Raw genomic sequence first — 21,163 nt, 5'->3', positions numbered from 1 at the left:
TCTCAGCTGTTATAAGAAAAGAGCATTGAAAAGAAAACATTCATTGAGATAGTCAGCCATAATTCCTTTGTTAGGAGTATGTAGAAATCAAGATATTTATTGAGTGGAAGATGTAGAAGAGGAGGGAAAAATTGGGCAAAACTTGGAGGATCAAAAATAGCTGAAGGAATGACTAATGAGGCAGCTGGGAAGTTAACACAACTTTTGAGATCTGGTCATGGAGTGACCTGAACCTAGGATATCTTAGCAGTTCATGTGAAGTGGATGGGCCACGTCCACACTTCTCTTTATAGTGTTGAACCCTTGGTTGATTTTGAACTAAAATCCCTCAGTTCAAGAAGGCAATTTGCTGAAATTTTTCTTTTTTCTACCCTTCAATCTGCATAAAATTGCAGTTGCCTTTTGTATATAACTTTCTCTTCTAATGTTGCTTCATCTACGTTCCTCCATCAAATTGTTAGTGTACTATATGACTAAGAAATTGATATGAGAAAAAACAGAATCCCATTGTTGTCACCAAGACCAGAATTTTCCACTGGAAGACATGGACAAGACAACTAGGAAGAAGCTATTTAATTTTGTTTAAATAATCCAACGTGTTGACCCTGCCACCATATTATGATTTATTTTAATTGTGCCACCATGTTCTCAGCCACTCTCAAACCTTCAATTTTCTTTGCTTCTTCCCTTTCCTTTACTTCTCACAACATCTAATCATCAAATTCCCCCTCAGTGATGACTTTTTCATCTCTTACTAAGATCACAGATTAAGAACTGAAGTAGACATTATGCTTCATGTTATTTAAACCCATGATTTGATAATGAGTAAATTGAGCATAAGAGATTAGTTCAAGGTCACACTGGTAGAAGAGCTGGTATTTGAACTTAGGTCCTTTGACTCCCAATCTAGTCCTTGCTCTCTTTCACCTTGCTGCTTTCTCAAATTGTAAAGCAGTACAGAAACTTGAGCTATTATCATCACTATCATAACAGATCCACAGAACATGAGATCTGGAAGGTATCTCATCAGCCATATAGTTGAAGCCATAAACCAAAAGAATTCCTGCCATTACATACTCAAAAAATTGCTATCCTGCCTCTTTTTGAAGACCTTTTAGGAGACTGCAGGGAGAAATGACCATCTGTCAAGACAACATGCTACATTTTTGACAGCTGTAATTGTTAGAAAAAAGTTCTTAATATCAAGTCTAAAGTTTGTTTCTTTGTAACCAGTTCTCTGATTCTGTGAATTCCCTACTCAAAATCTTCAGTGGTTCACCTAACACCTTAGAATAGTACTAAAGATTCTCATTTAGACTTTCTTGAAATGAAAATCTATTGATACATATTTTGAATCCTCTCTTACATTCTGCTATACATACAAAATCCTTTTTTTTCTTTCTTACTTTGTATTTAAGTTTCACTATTTAAGTTTATAATATGCTTTGTTCCTTTTCTCTATTCTGTATTTGTCTTCTGGCCCTTGAGTCTAAAATAAAATTAATTTTTTTTAAAAAAAGAATGTTTATTATAAAAGGATATTATTCTTTTCCTATATTTATTGAGTTGTTCATGTGGCTTTGTATGTTTTGATTTTAATATGATTGATTATACTGTTTATTTTTCTAAAATTGTACTGTCCTTGCATCCCTACTATAAATGTCACTTAATCGTGATGAATGATTTCAGTGATGAGTTGCTTTATTCCACTTGACAAGATTTTGTCTAAAACTTCTGAGTCAATGGTTATTAATGATATTGTCATATAGCTTAATTTCCATGTTTTATATTTCCATATCTTTTCAGTTTAGTTATTAGTACTATATTTGTCTCAAAAAAGGATCGGGTAGCTTTTTCTTTATTTTATTTTATTTTGTTTATTTATTTATTTAATTTGTGAAGTATAGGTATTAAGTATTTATTAAAAGTTTCATAGAATTCACCTGTGAATCCATAAGGGTCAAGAGATTTTTTTTTCCTTTGGCAATTCTTTTACTGCTTGATCCTTTTATGAGATTGCATTATTTGAGATTTCCATTTGGTCTTCTAATAGTTTAAGTATTTTATGTTTTTGAAAGTATTATTCTATTTCTTTTATGTTTTCAGGTTGTTTGCCCGCAATTGCATAATATAGTTTGATTATTCTTTTTATTTCTTCTGATTGTGTTGTGATTTCATCTTGCTTATTTGCTATTTTGTTTATTTTATTTTTGGCCCTCTTCTTTTTAACCAGATTAGCATAAGGTTTCTCAATTTTATTAGTCTTTTCAAAAAACAATCTTTTATTTTTCTTTAATTTTTCTACATATTGAAGGGGTGGAGCCAAGATGGTGGCTGGAAAGCAGGGAATTGCCTAGGGCTCTCCCCCCAGGACCCTCCAAAAACTGATAAAAATGGCTCTGAACAAATTCTAGAACTGGAGAATCCACAACATAGCAGAGGGAAGCAGGGCTCTAGCCCAGGAAAGCCTGGATGGTCATTAGGAAGGGACTATGACCTGGAGCTGGGAGCAGAGCAAAGCAGAGTCAAGTGTGGGCTGCACCTGGATCAACCAGACCGGGAGCCAGGTGGAACAGACCCTGGCGCCCTGAATCAGTGAGCTGTGGCAGTTACCAAACTTTTTAACCCACAAAAACCAAAGACAACAGAGAAGGTTAGTGGGAAAAGCTGCAGTGACAGAGTGAAAGGAGTTTGCAGTTTGGCCACTGCCCAGAGGGAAGCAGAGGTGGTGCAGCTACAGAACTACAGCTGCAGTTGCTTCTGGCCCCAGGCCCATCTGGTAGGAGGAATTAAGTGGCAGATCAGACCAGGAGTTCAGAGCCTGCTTAAGATCTGAGTCGTTGTCCCAGTTGGTGGTTCTTGGGGGAGGAGGAGTGCTGCTGTGGCAGAGTTTGCTGTATAGAAATAGCTCTGAAAACAATAGTGCATCCCCTCAAGTTTGGAACAAAGTACTCTCTACTCTACAAGCAGTCATACCCTGACAACAAAACTCGAGGTTGAAGTAGTTGCCTGGGAACATGGCCAGGCAGTGAAAACAGACTCAGATTCAGACTCAGACCTTGGAATCTTTGGTGACAAAGAAGACCAAAACATGTGGCCTGAAGAAGTCAACAAAGTCAAAGAGCCTACATCAAAAGCCTCCAAGAAAAACATGAACTGGTCTCAGGCCACAGAAGAGCTCAAAAGGGATTTGGAAAAGCAAGTTAGAGAAGTAGAGGAAAAATTGGGAAGAGAAATGAGAATGATGAGAGAAAACCATGAAAAACAAGTCAATGATTTGCTAAAGGAGATAAAAAAAAAATACTGAAGAAAATAATACCTTAAAAAATAGACTAACTCAAATGGCAAAAGAGCTCCAAAAAGCCAATGAGGAAAAGAATGCCTTGAAAGGCAGAATTACCCAAATGGAAAAGGAGGTCCAAAAGACCACTGAAGAAAATACTACCTTAAAAATTAGATTGGAACATGTGGAAGCTAGTGACTTTATGAGAAATCAAGATGTTATAAAACAGAACCAAAGGGATGAAAAAGTGGAAGACAATGTGAAATATCTCCTTGGAAAAACCACTGACTGGAAAATAGATCCAGGAGAGATAATTTAAAAATTATTGGACTACCTGAAAGCCATGATCAAAAAAGAACCTAGATATCATCTTTCAAGAAATTATCAAGGAGAACTGCCCTGATGTTCTAGTGCCAGAGGGTAAAATAGAAATTGAAAGAATCCACCAATCGCCTCTTGAAAAAGATCCCAAAAAGAAAACTCCTAGGAATATTGTCACCAAATTCCAGAGCTCCCAGATCAAGGAGAAAATACTGCAAAGAGCCAGAAAGAAACAATTTGAGTGTTGTGGAAACACAATCAGAATAATACAAGATCTAGCAGCTTCTACATTAAGGGATCGAAGGGCTTGGAATACGATATTCTGGAGGTCAATGGAGCTAGGATTAAAACCAAGAATCACCTACCCAGCAAAACTAAGTATCATGCTCCAAGGTAAAATATGGATTTTCAATAAAATAGAGGACTTTCAAGATTTCTTACTGAAAAGACCAGAACTGAATAGAAAATTTGACTTTCAAATACAAGAATCAAGAGAAGCATGAAAAGGTAAACAAGAAAGAGAAATTACAAGGGACTTACTAAAGTTGAACTGTTTTGTTTACATTCCTACATGGAAAGATGATGTGTATAATTCATGAGACCTCAGTATTAGGGTAGCTAAAGGGAATATACATACATACATACACACACACACATACGCACACACACACACACACGTATATAGACAGAGGGCACAGGGTGAGTTGAATATGAAGGGATGATATCTAAAAAAATAAAATCAAATTAAGGAATGAGAGAGGGAGAAAGGGAGAGATGGAATGGGGTGAATTATCTCTCATAAAAGTGGCAAGAAAAATCAGTTCTGTTGGGAGGGAAGAGGGTGCAGGTGAGCGGGAATGAGTGAATCTTGCTCTTACCAGATTTGACCTGAGGAGGGAATATCATGCGCACTCAATTGGATATCTTACCCCACAGGAAAGAAGGAGGAAGGAGATAAAAAGGGGGGATGATAGAAGGGAGGGCAGATATGGGGATGAGGTAATAAAAAGCTAACACTTTCAAAAAGGGACAGGGTCAAGGGAGAAAATTGGATAAATGGGGAAAGGAAGGAGCAAAATATAGTTAGTCTTTTACAACATGAGTATTGTGGAAGGGTTTTGCATAATGATACACCTGTGGCCTACGTTGAATTGCTTGCCTTCTTAGGGAGGGTGGGTAGGGAGGGAAGAAGGGAGAGAATTTGGAACTTAAAGTTTTAAATGAAGATGTTCAAAAAAAAATTTTTGCATGCAACTAAGAAATAAGATATACAGGCAATGGGGCATAAGCATCTATCTTGCCCTACAAGAAAGTAAGGGAAAATGGGATGAGGGGGAGTGGGGTGACAGAAGGGAGGGCTGACTAGGGAACAGGGCAATCAAAATATATGCCATCTTGGAGTGGGGAGGAGGGTAGAAATAAGGAGAAATTTTGTAATTCAAACTCTTCTGAAAATTAATTCTGAAAAGTAAAATAAATAAATAAATGATTATAAAATTTTTTCTACATATTTTTTGTTTTCAATTTATCTATTTCTCTTCTAATTTTAATGTCTTTTATTTTGTGGTTATTTTAGGTTTGTTTATTGACTTTCTAATTTTTAAAATACAGATTTATTTCATTAATTCTCTCTTAATATTTTATTAATAGAGACATGATTTTTCCCTAGGGATTGGTTTCACTGCCAGAGATGGTGATAATGTTATTTTGTCATTATCATTTTCTTTCAAATAATTATTAATTCTTGGACCCAGTTATTATTTGGGATTTCATTGTTAAGTCTATATTTGGGTCTGTGTTTTTCATTTGTAGTTCCTGACCCAATGACTATTTCTGCCCTATTTGAAAAGGAGTGAGAATGGATAGCAATTGAAAGTTCTTTTCCCTCTAACTGCATTTATACTACTGGGTACCTCTCCATTCCACACTTGCCTGCTTTCTCCATAACCTGGACTGGGAGAGATCAGTTCTGGATGCATTTTGAACTATGTGACTATTTAACAGTACTTATGTAGCACAGATAGCTGTTCATTTTCTTCTTTTTCTTCTGTGGTAACTTCTGTTATTTAATTACTTTTCTTGCACTTTTTATTACTTATTGTTTGAAGTTGACCAGGGGTGGCAGTTATGATGAAATGAGATGTTTTGCTTTGAAGTCAAAATGAAAGACTATTGGTCTGCTTTAAAGGAAGGAAATTGGTAGCATTGTGGGCAGGAAAGGGAAGGTTTTTCATAAACTGTATAAAGAGTTTTGGAAGGAAGTGTTCTTACTCTTTATTTTTATCCTCCAGAATCACATAATCATAGAAATGCATAATGTGTCTTCCTATTGAAGACTTCAGTAGGAAGTTATTTTTTACTTTTTTGAAATACTAATAAAATGAAATTCTGAAAGATATGTATTCATTAATATTAATTACATAATAATATCCTTTATGGACAAAACAGAGTAAATCATTAAACTTTACCAACTTAGCATGGAGTAGCTTATCAGCTTTCATTACAACTGTGTCAAGAGGTTGAGATAAGGGCTTTTTAAACAATGTTTGCATATTAAAGTTAAGCTTACATAAAGGAGTGATGAATTGGAACACTAACATGCGTGGGTTATTTTGGTAGAGCACCTAGGCAGTTTAGTGACACATGACGTCTGAGCAGCAAGGCTGTAAGGGCAGGCAGAATAGGATGGGGAGACTAACTGAAGGGGAAACAGAGCATGAAAGTCATAGTTTGACCTATGTCTCAATTATGCCAGGTGAGGTCCTTTTCTGGAGGACAACTGGAAAGAAAAATAGAAAATCATGATGAATTTTGATTTTGCCAATTACTGCATGGATCAGGGCAATGTCTCACTTTTCAGGACTTTCTTCAAAGATTCCTTTACATCCTTGTTCCTCAGACTGTAGATCAGTGGATTTAGCATGGGGATAACCATAGTATAAATCACTGAAGCCACCTTTTCCTGGATTACATTGTAACTAGACACTGGCTTATAATACATGAAAATGATGGATCCATAAAAGATGATAACGCCTGCTAGATGGGAGCCACAGGTACTAAAGGCTTTTGATCGCCCCTTTGCAGTGTGGATACTGAGGATGCTGGAGAAAATAAAAGCATAAGAGATAAAAATGGGTAGTGTGGTCAACAGTGAATTGAATCCAACAAGAAACATCATCAGAAACTCATTGATGTAAGTGCTAGAGCAGGAGAGCTTCAGGAGGGGTAGGATGTCACAGAAATAATTGCTGATGACATTGTCCTCACAGAAAAGCAGCCTGGCCACGTAGGCAGTTTGAACCAGACCTGAAAAAGTGCCCATTGTATATACCCCTGACACCAGCAGGGAGCAGACTCTTTGGGACATGGTGCTATAGTACAGCAGGGGGCTACATATAGCAACATAACCATCATAGGCCATAGCTGTCAGCAAGTAGCACTCAGAAACAGCAAAGGAACAGAAGAAAAAAAACTGGGTCAAGCACCCCGAGTAGGAGATGATGTTTTTCTTTGATACAAAGCTCACCAACATTTTGGGAGTAACGACAGAAGAGTAACAGAGATCTATGAAGGACAAGTTACTGAGAAAATAGTACATGGGAGTGTGAAGCTGAGAACTGATTTTGATTAGTAGAATCAGTACTAAATTTCCCACCATGGAGACAATGTAGATTCCTAAGAACAAAATGAAAAGGGGGAGTTGGAGCTCTGGCTGGTCACTTAACCCCATAATGATAAATTCAGTCACTATAGAGTGATTCTCTGGAGTCATTGTCCTTTGATCTGCAGGAATAGAAAAGAGAAGTCTAATTAGGCAAAATAGAAATTGGCCCATATTTTCTGATTCAAGAAAAGTATTACAATTTTAGTCCAAAGTTAATCTAGGAATGTATGGTCTCCACACTGACCTATAAGGACCTCAGGGGTCTGAAGCCTATGCTGATCTCAGACCTGAGAAAAACTCCTCTAAATCTACAGAGATAAATATGTACTCCTGGCAGAACCATCCTGTGAAACCCATAGAGCCCAAAGTTGGCAAATAGCTGTGGCCCATACAATATGCACAATATATATATATATATAAAGATATACAAAAATGCACATGTATAACCTATATCAGATCTCTTGCCATCTCAGAGAGTGGAGGACTGGAGGGAATTATGGAGGGATAGCATTTGGAACTAAAAATTTTTAAAAACCCACAAACGTTAAAATTGTTTTAACATGTAATTGAAGAAATATAAAATATTATTTTTAAGAAGGAAAATCCAATATATGCCAAAATATTAATTGCAATACTTTTTGTAGTAGCAAAGAACTGGAAACAAAGTAGGTATTCATTGAGTGATGAATTTGTGGTACATAAATCAGTGATATAATAAAAAAAAGAAATAAAGCTGAGCAGCACTCAGACCATGGACAGCTCTGTAATGGGAATTGCAAGCAAGGAATTGCAGAGCAGAATGAGTGTAAAAGGTGCCATCAAATAAATGTAGGATCAAAAAAATAAAAGATGGTTGACCTTGTGGAGAGAATGAAGAAAATGGATTGATAGTTCGTGTGCTGTTATAGAAACTTGACACCAAGAGAACTCAAGGAAAGAACCCAGCATTTTAGGTGGACCCCTGTTGGCAAGATGATGGGTGGACATGAACTGTCACACAGGATGAACAGTCACGGATAGGTTAAAATCTGCATTATTGCAGGAATTAATCCTTTGTGTGAGATGATGTATCCATTGTTGTATTAAATGTTTGTGTACATACAGATATGCATTATATATGAAGATACACAAAATATATTAAGCTGAGCTTGCATTTATCAGAGACATCAGGTATTTGTTACTTCATACTTTAATTACTGAGGGTTTAAACATTTAATCTTCCTTAACTTGTCTATAGCCAGATGACAGGACCACAATGAATCATGCTGAAGGATTAAAGGGATGGCTTTCTATTATCACAAAGGTAAGACTTCCTTAATTTTCACACTGATTCATATCTTAAAAATGACATCCAACTGAACTTCAGATCTGATCCACAAAGCTTGAAACACATAATGTTTAAGTTGCTTCTATTTCTCAAGATGGTAAAGCAGCAACAATAAGAATGCCACAGGATTTCACTATAATGGAGGTGGTTCTCAAAACCACAGATTTTTTGAGGGCTCTTGTGTCTGACTTCCCTTCCTTTCTTCTTCCTAATAAGCAAAGAAATGCTCCCTAGATTATTAATATCAATGCTCTCCCAAACTCCCTAAGTTTCCAGTTCCTCCATCTCCTTTAAATCCCATGGTCTATATACCTTTACTGAACCTTAGTCACACAGAGTCACACTATAGATTTCATAGTTACTTTCACGTGTTCTACTTCCTTAAATAAAAGCTAACATTTCTATAGGCAGTAAGAGAGCAAGTATTTATTAAGACTGTACTATATGCCAGGTATTGCGCAACTAGGTGCACAGTAAAGTACTGGGTCTTGACTGAGGAAGACTCTTCTTGATGAGTTGAAATCTAGCCTCTGATGCTTGCTAGCTGTGTGACCCTGGGCAAATCACTTAACCTAGTCTGCCTCTGTTCCATATCTGTAAAATGAGCTGGAGAAGCAAATGGTAAACCAGCATTGCCAAGAAAACCCCAAAATGGGGTCATGAAGAGTTGGACATGACTGAAACAACTGAACAAAAACAAATATGCCAGGCTTTATGTTAAACACATTATGGTTATTATCTTGAGTGTACAAAGAACTCTGTGAGATAAGTACTATTATAAAACACATCTCACAGTTGAGGAAACTGAGGCAGACAGGTTAAATAATGTGCCCAGGGTCACACAGCAAGTGTATGGGGAAGAATTTGAACTTAGGTCTTCCTGACTCCAGTCATAGCACTTTTTCCCCTGGGTCACGCAGCTGCCATTAGGCTGAAAAGAAGGTCCCACTGGACCTAGAACAGCTATGAATTTCTATTCCATTTCCATCCTCCTTTCAGGAATTTATATATGTTTAGGTCTATTGTTAACAATTATATTCTCAACTTGTAGAACTCATTTTAATAGGTTTGCATGTTCATTATTTAACTAAAAATGCCCTTGTTCTCATACATCTCTCTCAAAAAAAAAATCAAAAGGATTGTATTATTTCTGTCTCAGTCAGGAAATATAAAGATTCAGAGTCACTTACCATCTATCTGCCTCAGGTTCCTTATCCTTAAAGTGGGGAAAATACTAGCACCTATTATTCTTGTTCTGAGGGTTGTTGTAAGAATAAAATGAAGTAATATTTGCAAGGCATTTTGTAAACCTTATATAAATGTTCTATACAAGTCCTGGCTATTCATTCTATTATTGTTATATGATCTTCTCATTATATAATCATAGTTTTGATCAAAACCAATACTGAATGCTATATGCATTCAGGCAACTTTCCAGATCTTTCTAATACTTGTCATTATCAGTCCCTCTTCCAAGATTTGCTGAGGGCAAAATCAGATATTCTTAAAAATTATTGAGGCCTTTCATCTTTACATTACAATTATTTTCCACCCATCCCCATCAGATTTAACTCTCCCTTGTGACAAAAAACCCCACCATAATTAAGCAAAAACATCCAGTACCGAAAACTCATCTGACTATGTATACAATATTCTGTCCTAGTAGTACTCTGCCTCTTTGCCACAAAAGTGATGTATCTTTCCTTATCTCTTCTCAAGGAACTTCAATGGTTTTCAATTACTCACAATTTAGCTTCCTTCCATTATCTTTTTTTATTATGACATTGCTATTATCATTTTATATAATGTTGCCATGGGCATGATTTTATCATCCTGCATCAATTGTATAAACCTCATCTTTCTCTGAATTCTTTATATTCCTAATTATTATGAAATAGTATTTAATTACATCCAGATACCAATATTTAAAGCTATTCTACAATTATTAAGCACCTTTTTGTTACCACAAAGAATGCTACTGTGAATATTTTGGCATATATTCAATGTTTGTTTCTTTGTTTGATTTCTCTGAGCATAGACACAGTAGTGATATTGCTAAAAGGATTGGCAGTTCAGTGACTTTTATTCATAATTCCAAATGGAAATCAGAATGTTGGACTACTTCACAAGTTTATTAATAATACATCAATGTGCCTATCTTTTCAGAGTCCAATATTGATTGTTTCCATCTTTTTCTTTATTTTTGTAAATTTGCATGGAATGAGGTGAAACCTCCAAGTAGTTTTATTTTTCATTTTTCTTACTATTAGTCACTTAGGATATGTATTCATGTAGCCATTTATATCTTTGATACTTTTTTTCAAAAACAATTCACTTATATCCTTTGACCACTTACTTACTGGGGGATGTCTTTTTACTGTTATATACTCATATCAGTTCCTTGAATATTTTGTATATCAGACACATTTTGCAAATATATTTCCAACTCTACCACTTTGCTTATAATTCTATCTTCATTTATTTTATTTATGGTAATACTTTTGAGTTTATATATTATTATTATTATACATTAATATGTTTTATATAATTATACATATTAAGTTTATATATTCAAAATTTTCTATTTCATCTTTTATGATCATTCTATCTCTTTTTTCATCATTCCACATCTCTCCATTCACCAATTTATATTTCAATTCATCATTGTTTTCTCTCTCATGGGCAAGCTAGGTGAAACAATGGATAGAATGCTTTGCCTAAAGCCAGGAAGAACTGAATTGAAATTCATCCTCAGACACTTACTAGATCTATGAGTTGATATTTATATAAAGCTCGACTTCATCCACATAACAAGCTCATTGTATTGTTAGTTCCATTTAACAAGAAAACTAAGGCTCACAGAAAGGAAATGACTTGTCCATGGTTACCCAACTAACCAAGTATTTCATGCAGGATTTGGACCTAGAACTTCCTGACTCCAAGTCCAGCACTTTAAGCATTAAGTTATTCAAGCACTCTCAAAACATCTATAAGATAAAATTTGCATGTAGTAGGGGCTATGTAAATGTTAATGATGATAAAAAAGAAAGCATGGATCATGAAAGCAAAGGATGAAATTAAGGTAACAAACACATACATCATAGAATGATAAAATAATAGAATCAATGAATTAAAAGAAATTTTTGAGGTCATCTCTCTTAATCATTCTCCTCCTTATCATCATCATTGTCTACATCTTCATATTCACACAGTATAATCATATTGAGCTTTCAATTCACTAAAATTCCTAGTTCTTTCCCGCATGAATTTGTGTGACTTTTTCATTCTTGTTTCATAATTACATCTGATTTCAAGCCTCTTAGGAAAAGTTAGATGGACTTCAGTTACTTACCACATTTTTGTTGAGGTAGAAGATTAGGTGCTCTGATTGGAGTTGTACCTTCCATCTTTTATACTTTAAAAATTATTCACATGGTAGTTTCCACAGAAAATCCATTCTTGCATTTTATTGTCCCTGCTTACAGAGTGAGGTTGTTAGCTACATCTGTATTGAAGACATTTTGAGGAGATTTTGTTACCAAGCAAAAACATGAAGAGCAACTTTATATGCCATGAATTTCCTAGTATAAGCTGAAGAGGAGTTTTTATTTCCTCTTCTGGAGATCTTTGGGGCCCAAGGAAATAAAGGAAGCCTGAATTTCTCTCAGGATCTCTTCACTTAAAAAAATCCAGCACTCAAGGGGAAGAAGCCGTTATACATGTGATTATATGAAGGATGATGATACTAGTATCTCATGTGATAAGAATAAGAGCCAAACTCTTCTTCCTTGGAAGTTGTGAGCAGGGATTATGCAAGGAATGAAGAATGGAAATGATTCTTCTGCAGTAAAATATCTCTGGTGATGAAGGAATGGAATAAAAGTAAATATATACATCACAGAGTAATAAAATAGTAGAATACTATATGTAATAGATTATATATATATATATACATATATATAATAAAATATTGTCATGAAAAAAATAGAAGTCTTCAAGGTCTTCTAACCCAATCCGTTCCTGTGTATGAATTCTATTTACACCATTGCCAAGAGGTGATCATCTAGTCTCTATCCAAAGCAATCAAAAACTCCACAGTAGAAAATTCCACTTTGGATGGCTCTAATGAGAAAAGGTTTTGCCTTGTACATATCTTTTTTTGCTGCCATAAAAAGAGATGTTATGAATATATACATATACATATGTATATATACATACATGTATGTATGTACGTAAATATACATTTTACATTCATATGAATTTTATTTCTATTTTTTACATCCTTGAGTTCAAGTAGGATCCCTAGGTCAAAGTGTAAAAACTGTTTAAACACTTTCCTTGTATAATTCCCCATTGTTTTCCAAAAGGGCAATCAACTCATAATCCCATCAATAGTATACTACTTTTCCAACTCCAGATAAAGAACTGATGGACTCAGAATATTGACTGAAGCACATTTCCTTTGCTTTCTTTAAAAAAAAATCATGACTAAGTAGGGGATTTGTTTTGCATGAATATATGTATTTGTAGCAGTTCTGTTTTTGTTTTTTTCTTATGTTTTCAATGGCAGGGGAGGGGGAGGAGAAAAGTAGAGAATTCAGAACTCTAAAGTAAGATTTGAATTTTAAAAAGTATATTAATGCTCCTATCTTTCAGAACTGCCTCCAAAATTTATGAGTCTATTTTTAAAACTTGGGGCAATTTTCATGTTTAAAAAGATGGTAATTTTAATTTTGAAGAGTTCTCTTTCTGTCTTTTGATGGTGAATTTACAGATTTGGAGGTGGAATCATAAGAGAGATGTTTTTTCTGAGTAAAAAGCCAAATTTTCCTGTGGATGGGGCTTCAGCTTTGGCTTTAAAATGATAAACATCTCAGACAAAGCAGCCCATAGCATGGCTATAGCCTGCAAGGGCTGATCCTTAGGAGAAAGCCCACCATCTCAAGTGGAGTTAGGCAATTTCTCACAAGAGTATGAGGATAATTAGGCAAATGATGCAAAGACTTGTGAACCAAGGATATAATTCTCTTATTTAGTGACATCAATATTATAACTGCCTCATTTCTGTGTTAATGAAAAGAAAAGCAGCACAATTAGTTATCTCAAGAGAAGAATGGCTTAATGACTTAAAGAAAGTTCCGTGTTTACATGGAGTTACTCATTTGAATATGGCTAGGAGTAGAAGGTGTTTTATTATGAGCAATGTACTTGATATGCACTGTTTTGAAATTGATTACTCAATGTATTTATATATCCCATCCCAGAACCTTTTGTTACAACCGAAGTTAATCTGGCAACATTTGAATGAATTTATTTTTGTATTAGAATCCATCTTCTCATAAAAAGTGTCATGTTAGTAATTCCTTAGCATAATCTCATCCTTCTAATGGGGCAATGAACAAGGCCAAGTATAAAAATTGGGTTCTAACTTTTACTTTGTTTCTGAGTCTCTTGGATATATCAACATGACAACTGGCTAACCTAAAAATGTAAAGTCCGTGGTCTAAAAGTTTCCAAATTTGATTTTCTAATAGTAGAGGTACAAGGTTTGAACAAACTTTAAATATTTTACTGGTTATTGGCAAAGTAAATTTAAAATTGTGCAAGACTAATTATTCAGGAAATTTTTTTTAGCAGAAATTTTACAAGTGACATGAACCAGAGAAGCCAATCAGGTGGAAACTGCTCTGAGACTACACCCAAACCAGAGGGCTGCATCAGATGTTTCCAGAGAAGCAAGCAGCTGCATGAGATAAGACATATGAAATGGACAATTTGTTTTTTTCCTTATTATTTGATTTTTCCCTGTGTACTTATTATTTGTAAGGTTTGCTTAATAAAGGAGACTACCCCTCTTTGATTTTGTTAATGCCCTAATCCAGCTCTCCTACTTTTTCCCCACCATATTGTTTCCACTCATAAGCCCTAAAGTTAGAAACCCCTGGTGAATTTTTTTGTCAAATCAGTTAGTGATTCATTGAGAAGATTTATGAGTCTCAGGAGAATCAAATGAGGGAATGAGAGAAATGATTATCAAAAAACTAATTGTTAATTTTGGAGAGAAATGGTATTTATCCCTTTCTGATTCCTGATTCTCTACTAGGCCAAACCAGAATCTGAAAAACATCACAGATAATGAGATTGAATTAACTTTCTCCTTGATCTGGTTCAGACCCCACCCAGGTGGGCAGGCCTTTTGTATTCTACTCAGGTTTGGGTGGGCATAAATAATTTTATTACATTGTCCAAGGATGCCGGTGGTTAGGAATTAAATGGCATAATCAAAGTCACATACTCTAGCCCCTCCTTAGAATAGCTACACCTCTCATTATAATATCCATTCTCTCATTAATTGTTAACTAATCAGTTGGTTTCCACTCTCAGGAACACCCACTTTTCCAAGGGCATATAAGTGTTGAGTGGGCTCCCTGATTTGTTTTTGGTCTAAGGGAAATGACCAAATGACCATCCTTTTATTAATAATAAGCTAGCATTATTAATAAAGATAAATTACCCAGAAACTATGTCTCTTCAACTTTTTATGTATCACACCTTCATTTTGTATCTGCATATTTCTCACTAAGTTCCAGACATGGAAGAAAAGGAGGGTAGAAAAAATAAGCAAGCAGGCTCACTCTTTCCACCATCGAAGCACACACTACAGGGAAGGGTATAGAAAAGGTTTTGCCTCTGGTTCCATCTTGCTAAGTTAGTTAAAAGAAGCCATCACAATACTGTTTTAGGCCATTTAAATAACTAGACAGTATAAAATACTTGAGAGTATACCAGTCAAAACAGACCCAGAAATGATATGAACATAAAAATGAAACACTTTTTATACAAATAAGATCAGATCTAAATAATTTGAGTGATATTTATTGTTCATTTAATATTTAAAAAATGACAATTTTTTACCTAACTTTTCTAGTTATTCAATGGTATTCCAATTAAATTACTAAAAATTTATCTTATTGAGTTAGAAAAAATGGCAAAGATCATTTGGAAGAACAAAAGGTCAGGAATTTCAAAGAAACCAGGGTGGAAAAGATGTAAAAGAAGAAGATTCAGCAGTATCAGACCTTAAACTTTATCATAAGGTGACAGCATTGTTGAAGTGAAAAATTAATAATTTTGATTATTTTAAGTTAAAAATTTCTTGTATAAATAGAACCAATGAAGACAAGAATTGAAGAAATGCAGAAAATTGGGGAAAAACTTTCATAGACACTCAGAAAGGATATGATTGTATTGGGTTATTTCTGTGGGGTAGGAAATAATGAGCTGGTTGATTCTGAAAAACATGGAAAAACTTGGACTTATGAAGGAAGATGCTATTCACCTTCAAGGGAAAATATGTGTAGTATGGTCTTACATATCTCTATGAGTATATATGTGTATATATGTATGTATTTATAGATATGTGTATGTGTACATATATATTTCAATATATATACAACTAAACATGGATATATCTATCTATATACATACATATATACACATATGTGTACGTGTGTATAGTGTGTATCCATGTTGTATTATAGCCTTCTTTAGTGGGGGAGAGGGGTAAAAAATAAAGTTAAAAGTACACAACAGAGAAAAAACAAAACCTACAAGGAAACAAAGGAAAGCTGGGTAGCTTGGAAAACAATGTGTAGTGTTTATTAATTAAGTTTTCTTGAAACTGAAATTTATTGTTTTATACTGAATCTTCTCTTATGTTATGCTGTACACATGGCAATTTTTTTTCTTTTCTCATTTTGTACTTAAGTTTAAAATGAATAAAATTTTACTAAATAAATGAATAAAACCATCAATGTGTGTCTCAGGCATCCCTATACCCTCTTCACTTCACAACTACTTTTTAGTTCATACATACGAAATTTGGTTACTTACTTTATTTTGTCAGAATTAGAGGTCAGTGGACTGACAATTTTCTTCAATCTTTTTTATTGTGAGAATAATTCATAAGGGCTATTGTCACCTAATTGTTCAACTGTCAAGATTTTTATGACAATGCTTCAAGGGTGAGATTGTTGAAACATTTATGATAAATTTGTGGATAATTTTGAGGGCATAAGAAGGAAAGAAATTCTCTCCTCAGTACCTCAAGGGCTACCAGATCGAAGCAGGAATAGCTGCAACTTTTTCTCTGAGCTGCTTAACCTAGATGGGGGAGGGGGTTATTTGTTTGATGATTATCTCAAGGAAAACTTCCCTGAGGAAATGAATGAGAATAGAGGCCCACTCAAAATTCCTTCACTCTAGAGGTTGGTGTCCCTGAGAAAGAAGAAATTGCATTGAATATGTTTGTCTCTAGATAATGACATTCCCATGAGCACTTCTGCTGACTAAAGAATAGAATTCCTGTGCTGATAGAGGGAGCAGGAGTCATGCTTAAGTGTGGTGGTGAAGTTGTGGACTGGAGTCAGTGAAAACAATCTCCCCGGAGAGTTCTATGAGGTGTTCCCTGTTCCCTCAGCTCACTGCTCTCCTGCATCCTTTGACTTTAGGAATTGAAAGCTTCTTCCCATAGAACATAGTTTCTCCTGATCCTTAAATCCTATTCATTCTTTGCTTCATGATTGGGTAAGATTGTTTGAGTGTCCCCCTCCTTCCCACTATTACTATAAAAACCCTTAAATGGGTCCAATATTTTCCTTTTAGATAAAGTTGCAACTCAACTAAATTTAATTAGGCAAGTATTTATTAAGCATCTATCCTGTATTAAGGTACTAGGATGTAACAACAATGTTGCTAGCAGCTGCTGTGGAGGTGAGAGACCAACAACAAGAGCACACAGGAGGGCTGCTAGCACAGGTCCTTTGATCTGCTTTTCTAAGGAAAGCAACTTTAAGGAGTTAACAATCTTACTTTAATTAAACGTACATATACCGTTCACTTAGTTCAAGGGGAAAAGCCAGCACCCTGAACTTCTGAGCAAACACAAACAGAAATTACAAGTAGAAATTATATAAACAGAGCAAATAACGCAAAACAGTGGCCAGGCTTCTGGGTGTCTGTCCAACATCTGGGTTTTCAAAGCTGGTGGGGATGCTTCAATGGCTACTCAGAATCCCATCACCAATACTCTTACAATGAGTGTGCCCCCAAAGGCAAAAAACCCTAACTTCTGAGTTTATATACACTTCTCAGGGCACTGAGGCACTTGATTACCTTAGTGCTGAGAAGCACTCAAACAAAAAACAGCAAAAAAAGTCCTATTTTGCTTGCCATTACATTTAAAAGGCAAGACTTCATAAAAGGTACTTGATTACCTCAGTGCTGAGAAGCACTCCAAAACAAAAACAAAAGGGTTCCACTTTACCTGCCCTATTCAAACAAAGGTAAGACTCATTAAAGGCACTTGATGGCTTTAGCATTCCAAAAGTGAAAACAATAAAAAAGTGCCACCCTAATTACCATAACATAGGGATATAAAGAGGTAGTAAGCATCTGTATAGCACTATAATCAGAGAACTTAGAAGGATTCCTAAAGGTTATCTTGTTCAGGTTTCCAATTTGAAACCTAAGCAAAGTCATTACCACGTTCTTCCTGTGAGAAGAGAGCTTCAAATAATTTGAAGTACAATATACAACTGCAACTGGGAAGAAGGGGGCATGAAGGCATAGTTACAGAGCAGGAGGCTATATGCACCTGGAGGCTAGGAGACTATATGTAGCCTGTGGAGAACAGACACAGACAAAAGCAATGACAGAAAAATAAGGAATTGCACTTGCCTTCATAACAATTTTAGGTAGGATGAGGCCTAGCCTGGAGGGCAATCTCTACTGTCTAAGAAGAATTAAAAGTCAATATTCTAATGGTCTTTAGATTTCCTATTTGCTATGTTGACCTTGAAAACATTCGGCTCTTCATGAATTTCTTCAGGGCGTCCTTTACATCCTTGTTCCTCAGGCTATAGATCAAAGGGTTCAGCATGGGGATCACTGTGGTATAAAACACTGAGCCTACCTTCTCCTGGGTCACACTGTTGGAACCTGGTATATAATACATGATTATAATGGAACCATAAAAAACAGAAACAGCTGCCAGATGGGAGCCACAGGTGCTGAAAGCTTTATAACGGCCTTTTGTAGATTGTATGCGAAGGATGCTCAGAAGAATAAAAGTGTAAGAAATCAAAATGGGAAGAGTTGTAGCCAACAAATTGAATCCACCAACAATCATCACCAAAAGCTCATTGATGTAGGTGCTGGAGCAGGAGAGCTTCAGAAGGGGAAGAACATCACAGAAGTAATGATGGATAATATTGTCCCCACAGAAGGACAGTCTGGCTAGGTAGCTTGTATGGACAATGGCCCCAATGCCCCCCATTATGTATACACCTGCCACCAGCAGGGAGCAGAACCATGGCACCATGGTGACATTATAGAGCAGGGGTCTACAGATGGCAACATAACGATCATAGGCCATAGCTGTCAGCATGTAGAATTCAGCAATCACAAAGAAGAGGAAGAAAAAGAACTGAGCCATGCATTCTGGATAGGAGATGATGTTCTTCTCTGATACAAAGTTCTCCAACATTTTGGGTGTAATGACAGAGGAGTAGCAGAGATCTATGAATGAGAGGTTACTGAGGAAATAGTACATGGGAGTATGAAGCTGAGAACTGACCCAGATTAATAAAATCAAGCTGAGGTTCCCCAACATGGAGACTAAGTAGATTCCAAGAAACACAAGGAAAAGTGGTATCTGGAGTTCTGTTTGGTTTGTTAAGCCCAAGAGGATAAATTCTGTCACAATTGTGTTATTTTCCTTTGACATTCTTCTCCAATTATTAGGTTGGAAATCTGCAGAGGTGCGAGAGAAAAGTCTTAGTAACTAAAATGATTTCTATATTCTCTGTCTGTATTGTTTTATCCATCTCTTTCTCTTCTCTCTCTTTCACTCACTCACACACATATGCACATACACACGCTTCCCCTTTATTTGTACTTATATATCATACAAATCACTAATGCCAATTTAACAAAACTTGGATTAAGGATTACATCTGATGAACCTACTCACAGAATTATAGAACTGGAGAAATGAAAAATCATTGTATCTTGCCATGTTTAGTTGCAAGTAAAACCCTCTGAACTACATTTCTGACAAGTGATTTTGGAAGTTAAATGGGGCAAAAAAAAGAAAAACTACAGAAAAATCCAAAACCTATGAAAACCTGTATCAGTTATGGTCTAATAAAGTCAGTCAGATAACAAAAAGCACAAAGAATGGCTAATGTGATGTAGGAACTGTTTAGACACAGAATAAACATTCAAATGAGGTAATAAATTCTTCTCAATGAAGGTGTCTGGACAGATGTTGAATGACCAACTGGAATAAATAGTGCTATTTAGAGGATATTTAAGCATGTGGTAAGGAGTTTTCCTTCATAACTTCCAAGGTCCTTTGAAATTCTAAGATTTATTCTATGCTTCTATCATAGATGCAAAAGCTAGAAATTGGAGGGGGGTGGAGCCAAGATGGCAGCTAGAAAGCATTACTTGCTTAAGGTCACCCCCAGATCCCTCCAAACACCTGTTAAAAATGGCTCTGAAGAAATTCTAGAGATGCAGAACACACAAAATAGCAGAGGGAAGCAGGGCTGCAGCCCAGGAAAGCCTGGATGGTCACTGGGAAGGGTCTATCACATGGAGCCGGGAGCAGAGCAGAGCCCAGCTTGGGCTGCTCCAGGACCAACCAGACTGGGAGCCAGGTGGAACAGGGCATAGTGCCCTGAATCAATGAGCTGTGGCAGTTACCAGACTTCTCAACCCACAAACACCAAAGACAACAGAGAAAGTTAGTGGAAAGACTACTGGAAAGGAATGAAAAGAGTGCAGAGAGGGTCCTAGCCCTGGGAGTGCAGAAATGGTGCAGCTCTGGGGCTGCTTCCAGAGCACCAACTGTGGTTGCTTCCAGCCCCAGGCCTACCTGTGGGAAGAATTAAGCAGTGGAACAGAGTGGCAGTGCAGAGCCTGCTTGGATCTGGGTCGCAATCTGAGTTAGCAGTTCTTGGGGGAGAAGGAGGGCTGGTGTGGCAGAGTTTGTTGTGTAGAAGTAGCTCTGAAAACAGCAGTGCTTGGCTCCTAAAGCTTGGAACAAAGTACTCTCTACTCTATGAGGAGTCATACATTGACAAAAAGCTCAAGGGTCAAGTAGTTTCCTGGGAACATGGCCAGGCAGTGAAAAATTATGCAGACTCAGATTCAGACTCAGACTTTGGAATCTTTCTTTGGTGACAAAGAAGAGCAAAACATACAGTCAGAAGAAGTCAACAAAGTCACAGAGCCTACATCAAAAGCCTCCAAGAAAAATATGAATTGGTCTCAGGCCATGGAAGAGCTCAAAAAGGATTTGGAAAAGCATGTTAGAGAAGTAGAGGAAAAATTGGGAAGAGAAATGAGAGTGATGCAAGAAAATCATGAAAAACAAGTCAATGACTTGCTAAAGGAGACCAAAAAAAAATACTGAAGAAAATAACACCTTAAAAAATAGACTAACTCAAATGGCAAAAGAACTCCAAAAAGCCAATGAGGAGAAGAATGCCTTGAAAGGCAG

The 21,163-nt window shown here is 36.1% G+C and overlaps 2 protein-coding genes across 2 annotated transcripts; both read right to left on the bottom strand.

Moving 5' to 3' along the window:
* Positions 1-6,440: 6,440 nt before the first annotated feature.
* LOC118836973 (olfactory receptor 8D1-like) lies at positions 6,441-7,379 on the bottom strand. The gene has a single exon (XM_036744036.1). It carries the CDS (start codon positions 7,374-7,376, stop codon positions 6,441-6,443), a length of 936 nt encoding a protein of 311 aa, XP_036599931.1. The 5' UTR covers positions 7,377-7,379.
* Positions 7,380-18,439: 11,060 nt separating this feature from the next.
* Positions 18,440-19,381, bottom strand: LOC118839332 (olfactory receptor 8D1-like). The gene has a single exon (XM_036746793.1). It carries the CDS (start codon positions 19,379-19,381, stop codon positions 18,440-18,442), a length of 942 nt encoding a protein of 313 aa, XP_036602688.1.
* Between the last annotated feature and the right edge of the window lie 1,782 nt (positions 19,382-21,163).

The sequence above is a fragment of the Trichosurus vulpecula genome, chromosome 2, assembly GCF_011100635.1.
Source record: "Trichosurus vulpecula isolate mTriVul1 chromosome 2, mTriVul1.pri, whole genome shotgun sequence".
NCBI lineage: Eukaryota > Metazoa > Chordata > Mammalia > Diprotodontia > Phalangeridae > Trichosurus > Trichosurus vulpecula.
The sequence above is the reverse complement of the archived record's forward strand: the minus strand, read 5'-3'. Positions and strand labels throughout refer to the sequence as shown.

Excerpts from the sequence above, each read along its gene's own strand:
- LOC118836973 (XM_036744036.1), bottom strand. The coding sequence starts at position 7,376 with ATGACTCCAGAGAATCACTCTATAGTGACTGAATTTATCATTATGGGG.
- LOC118839332 (XM_036746793.1), bottom strand. The coding sequence starts at position 19,381 with ATGTCAAAGGAAAATAACACAATTGTGACAGAATTTATCCTCTTGGGC.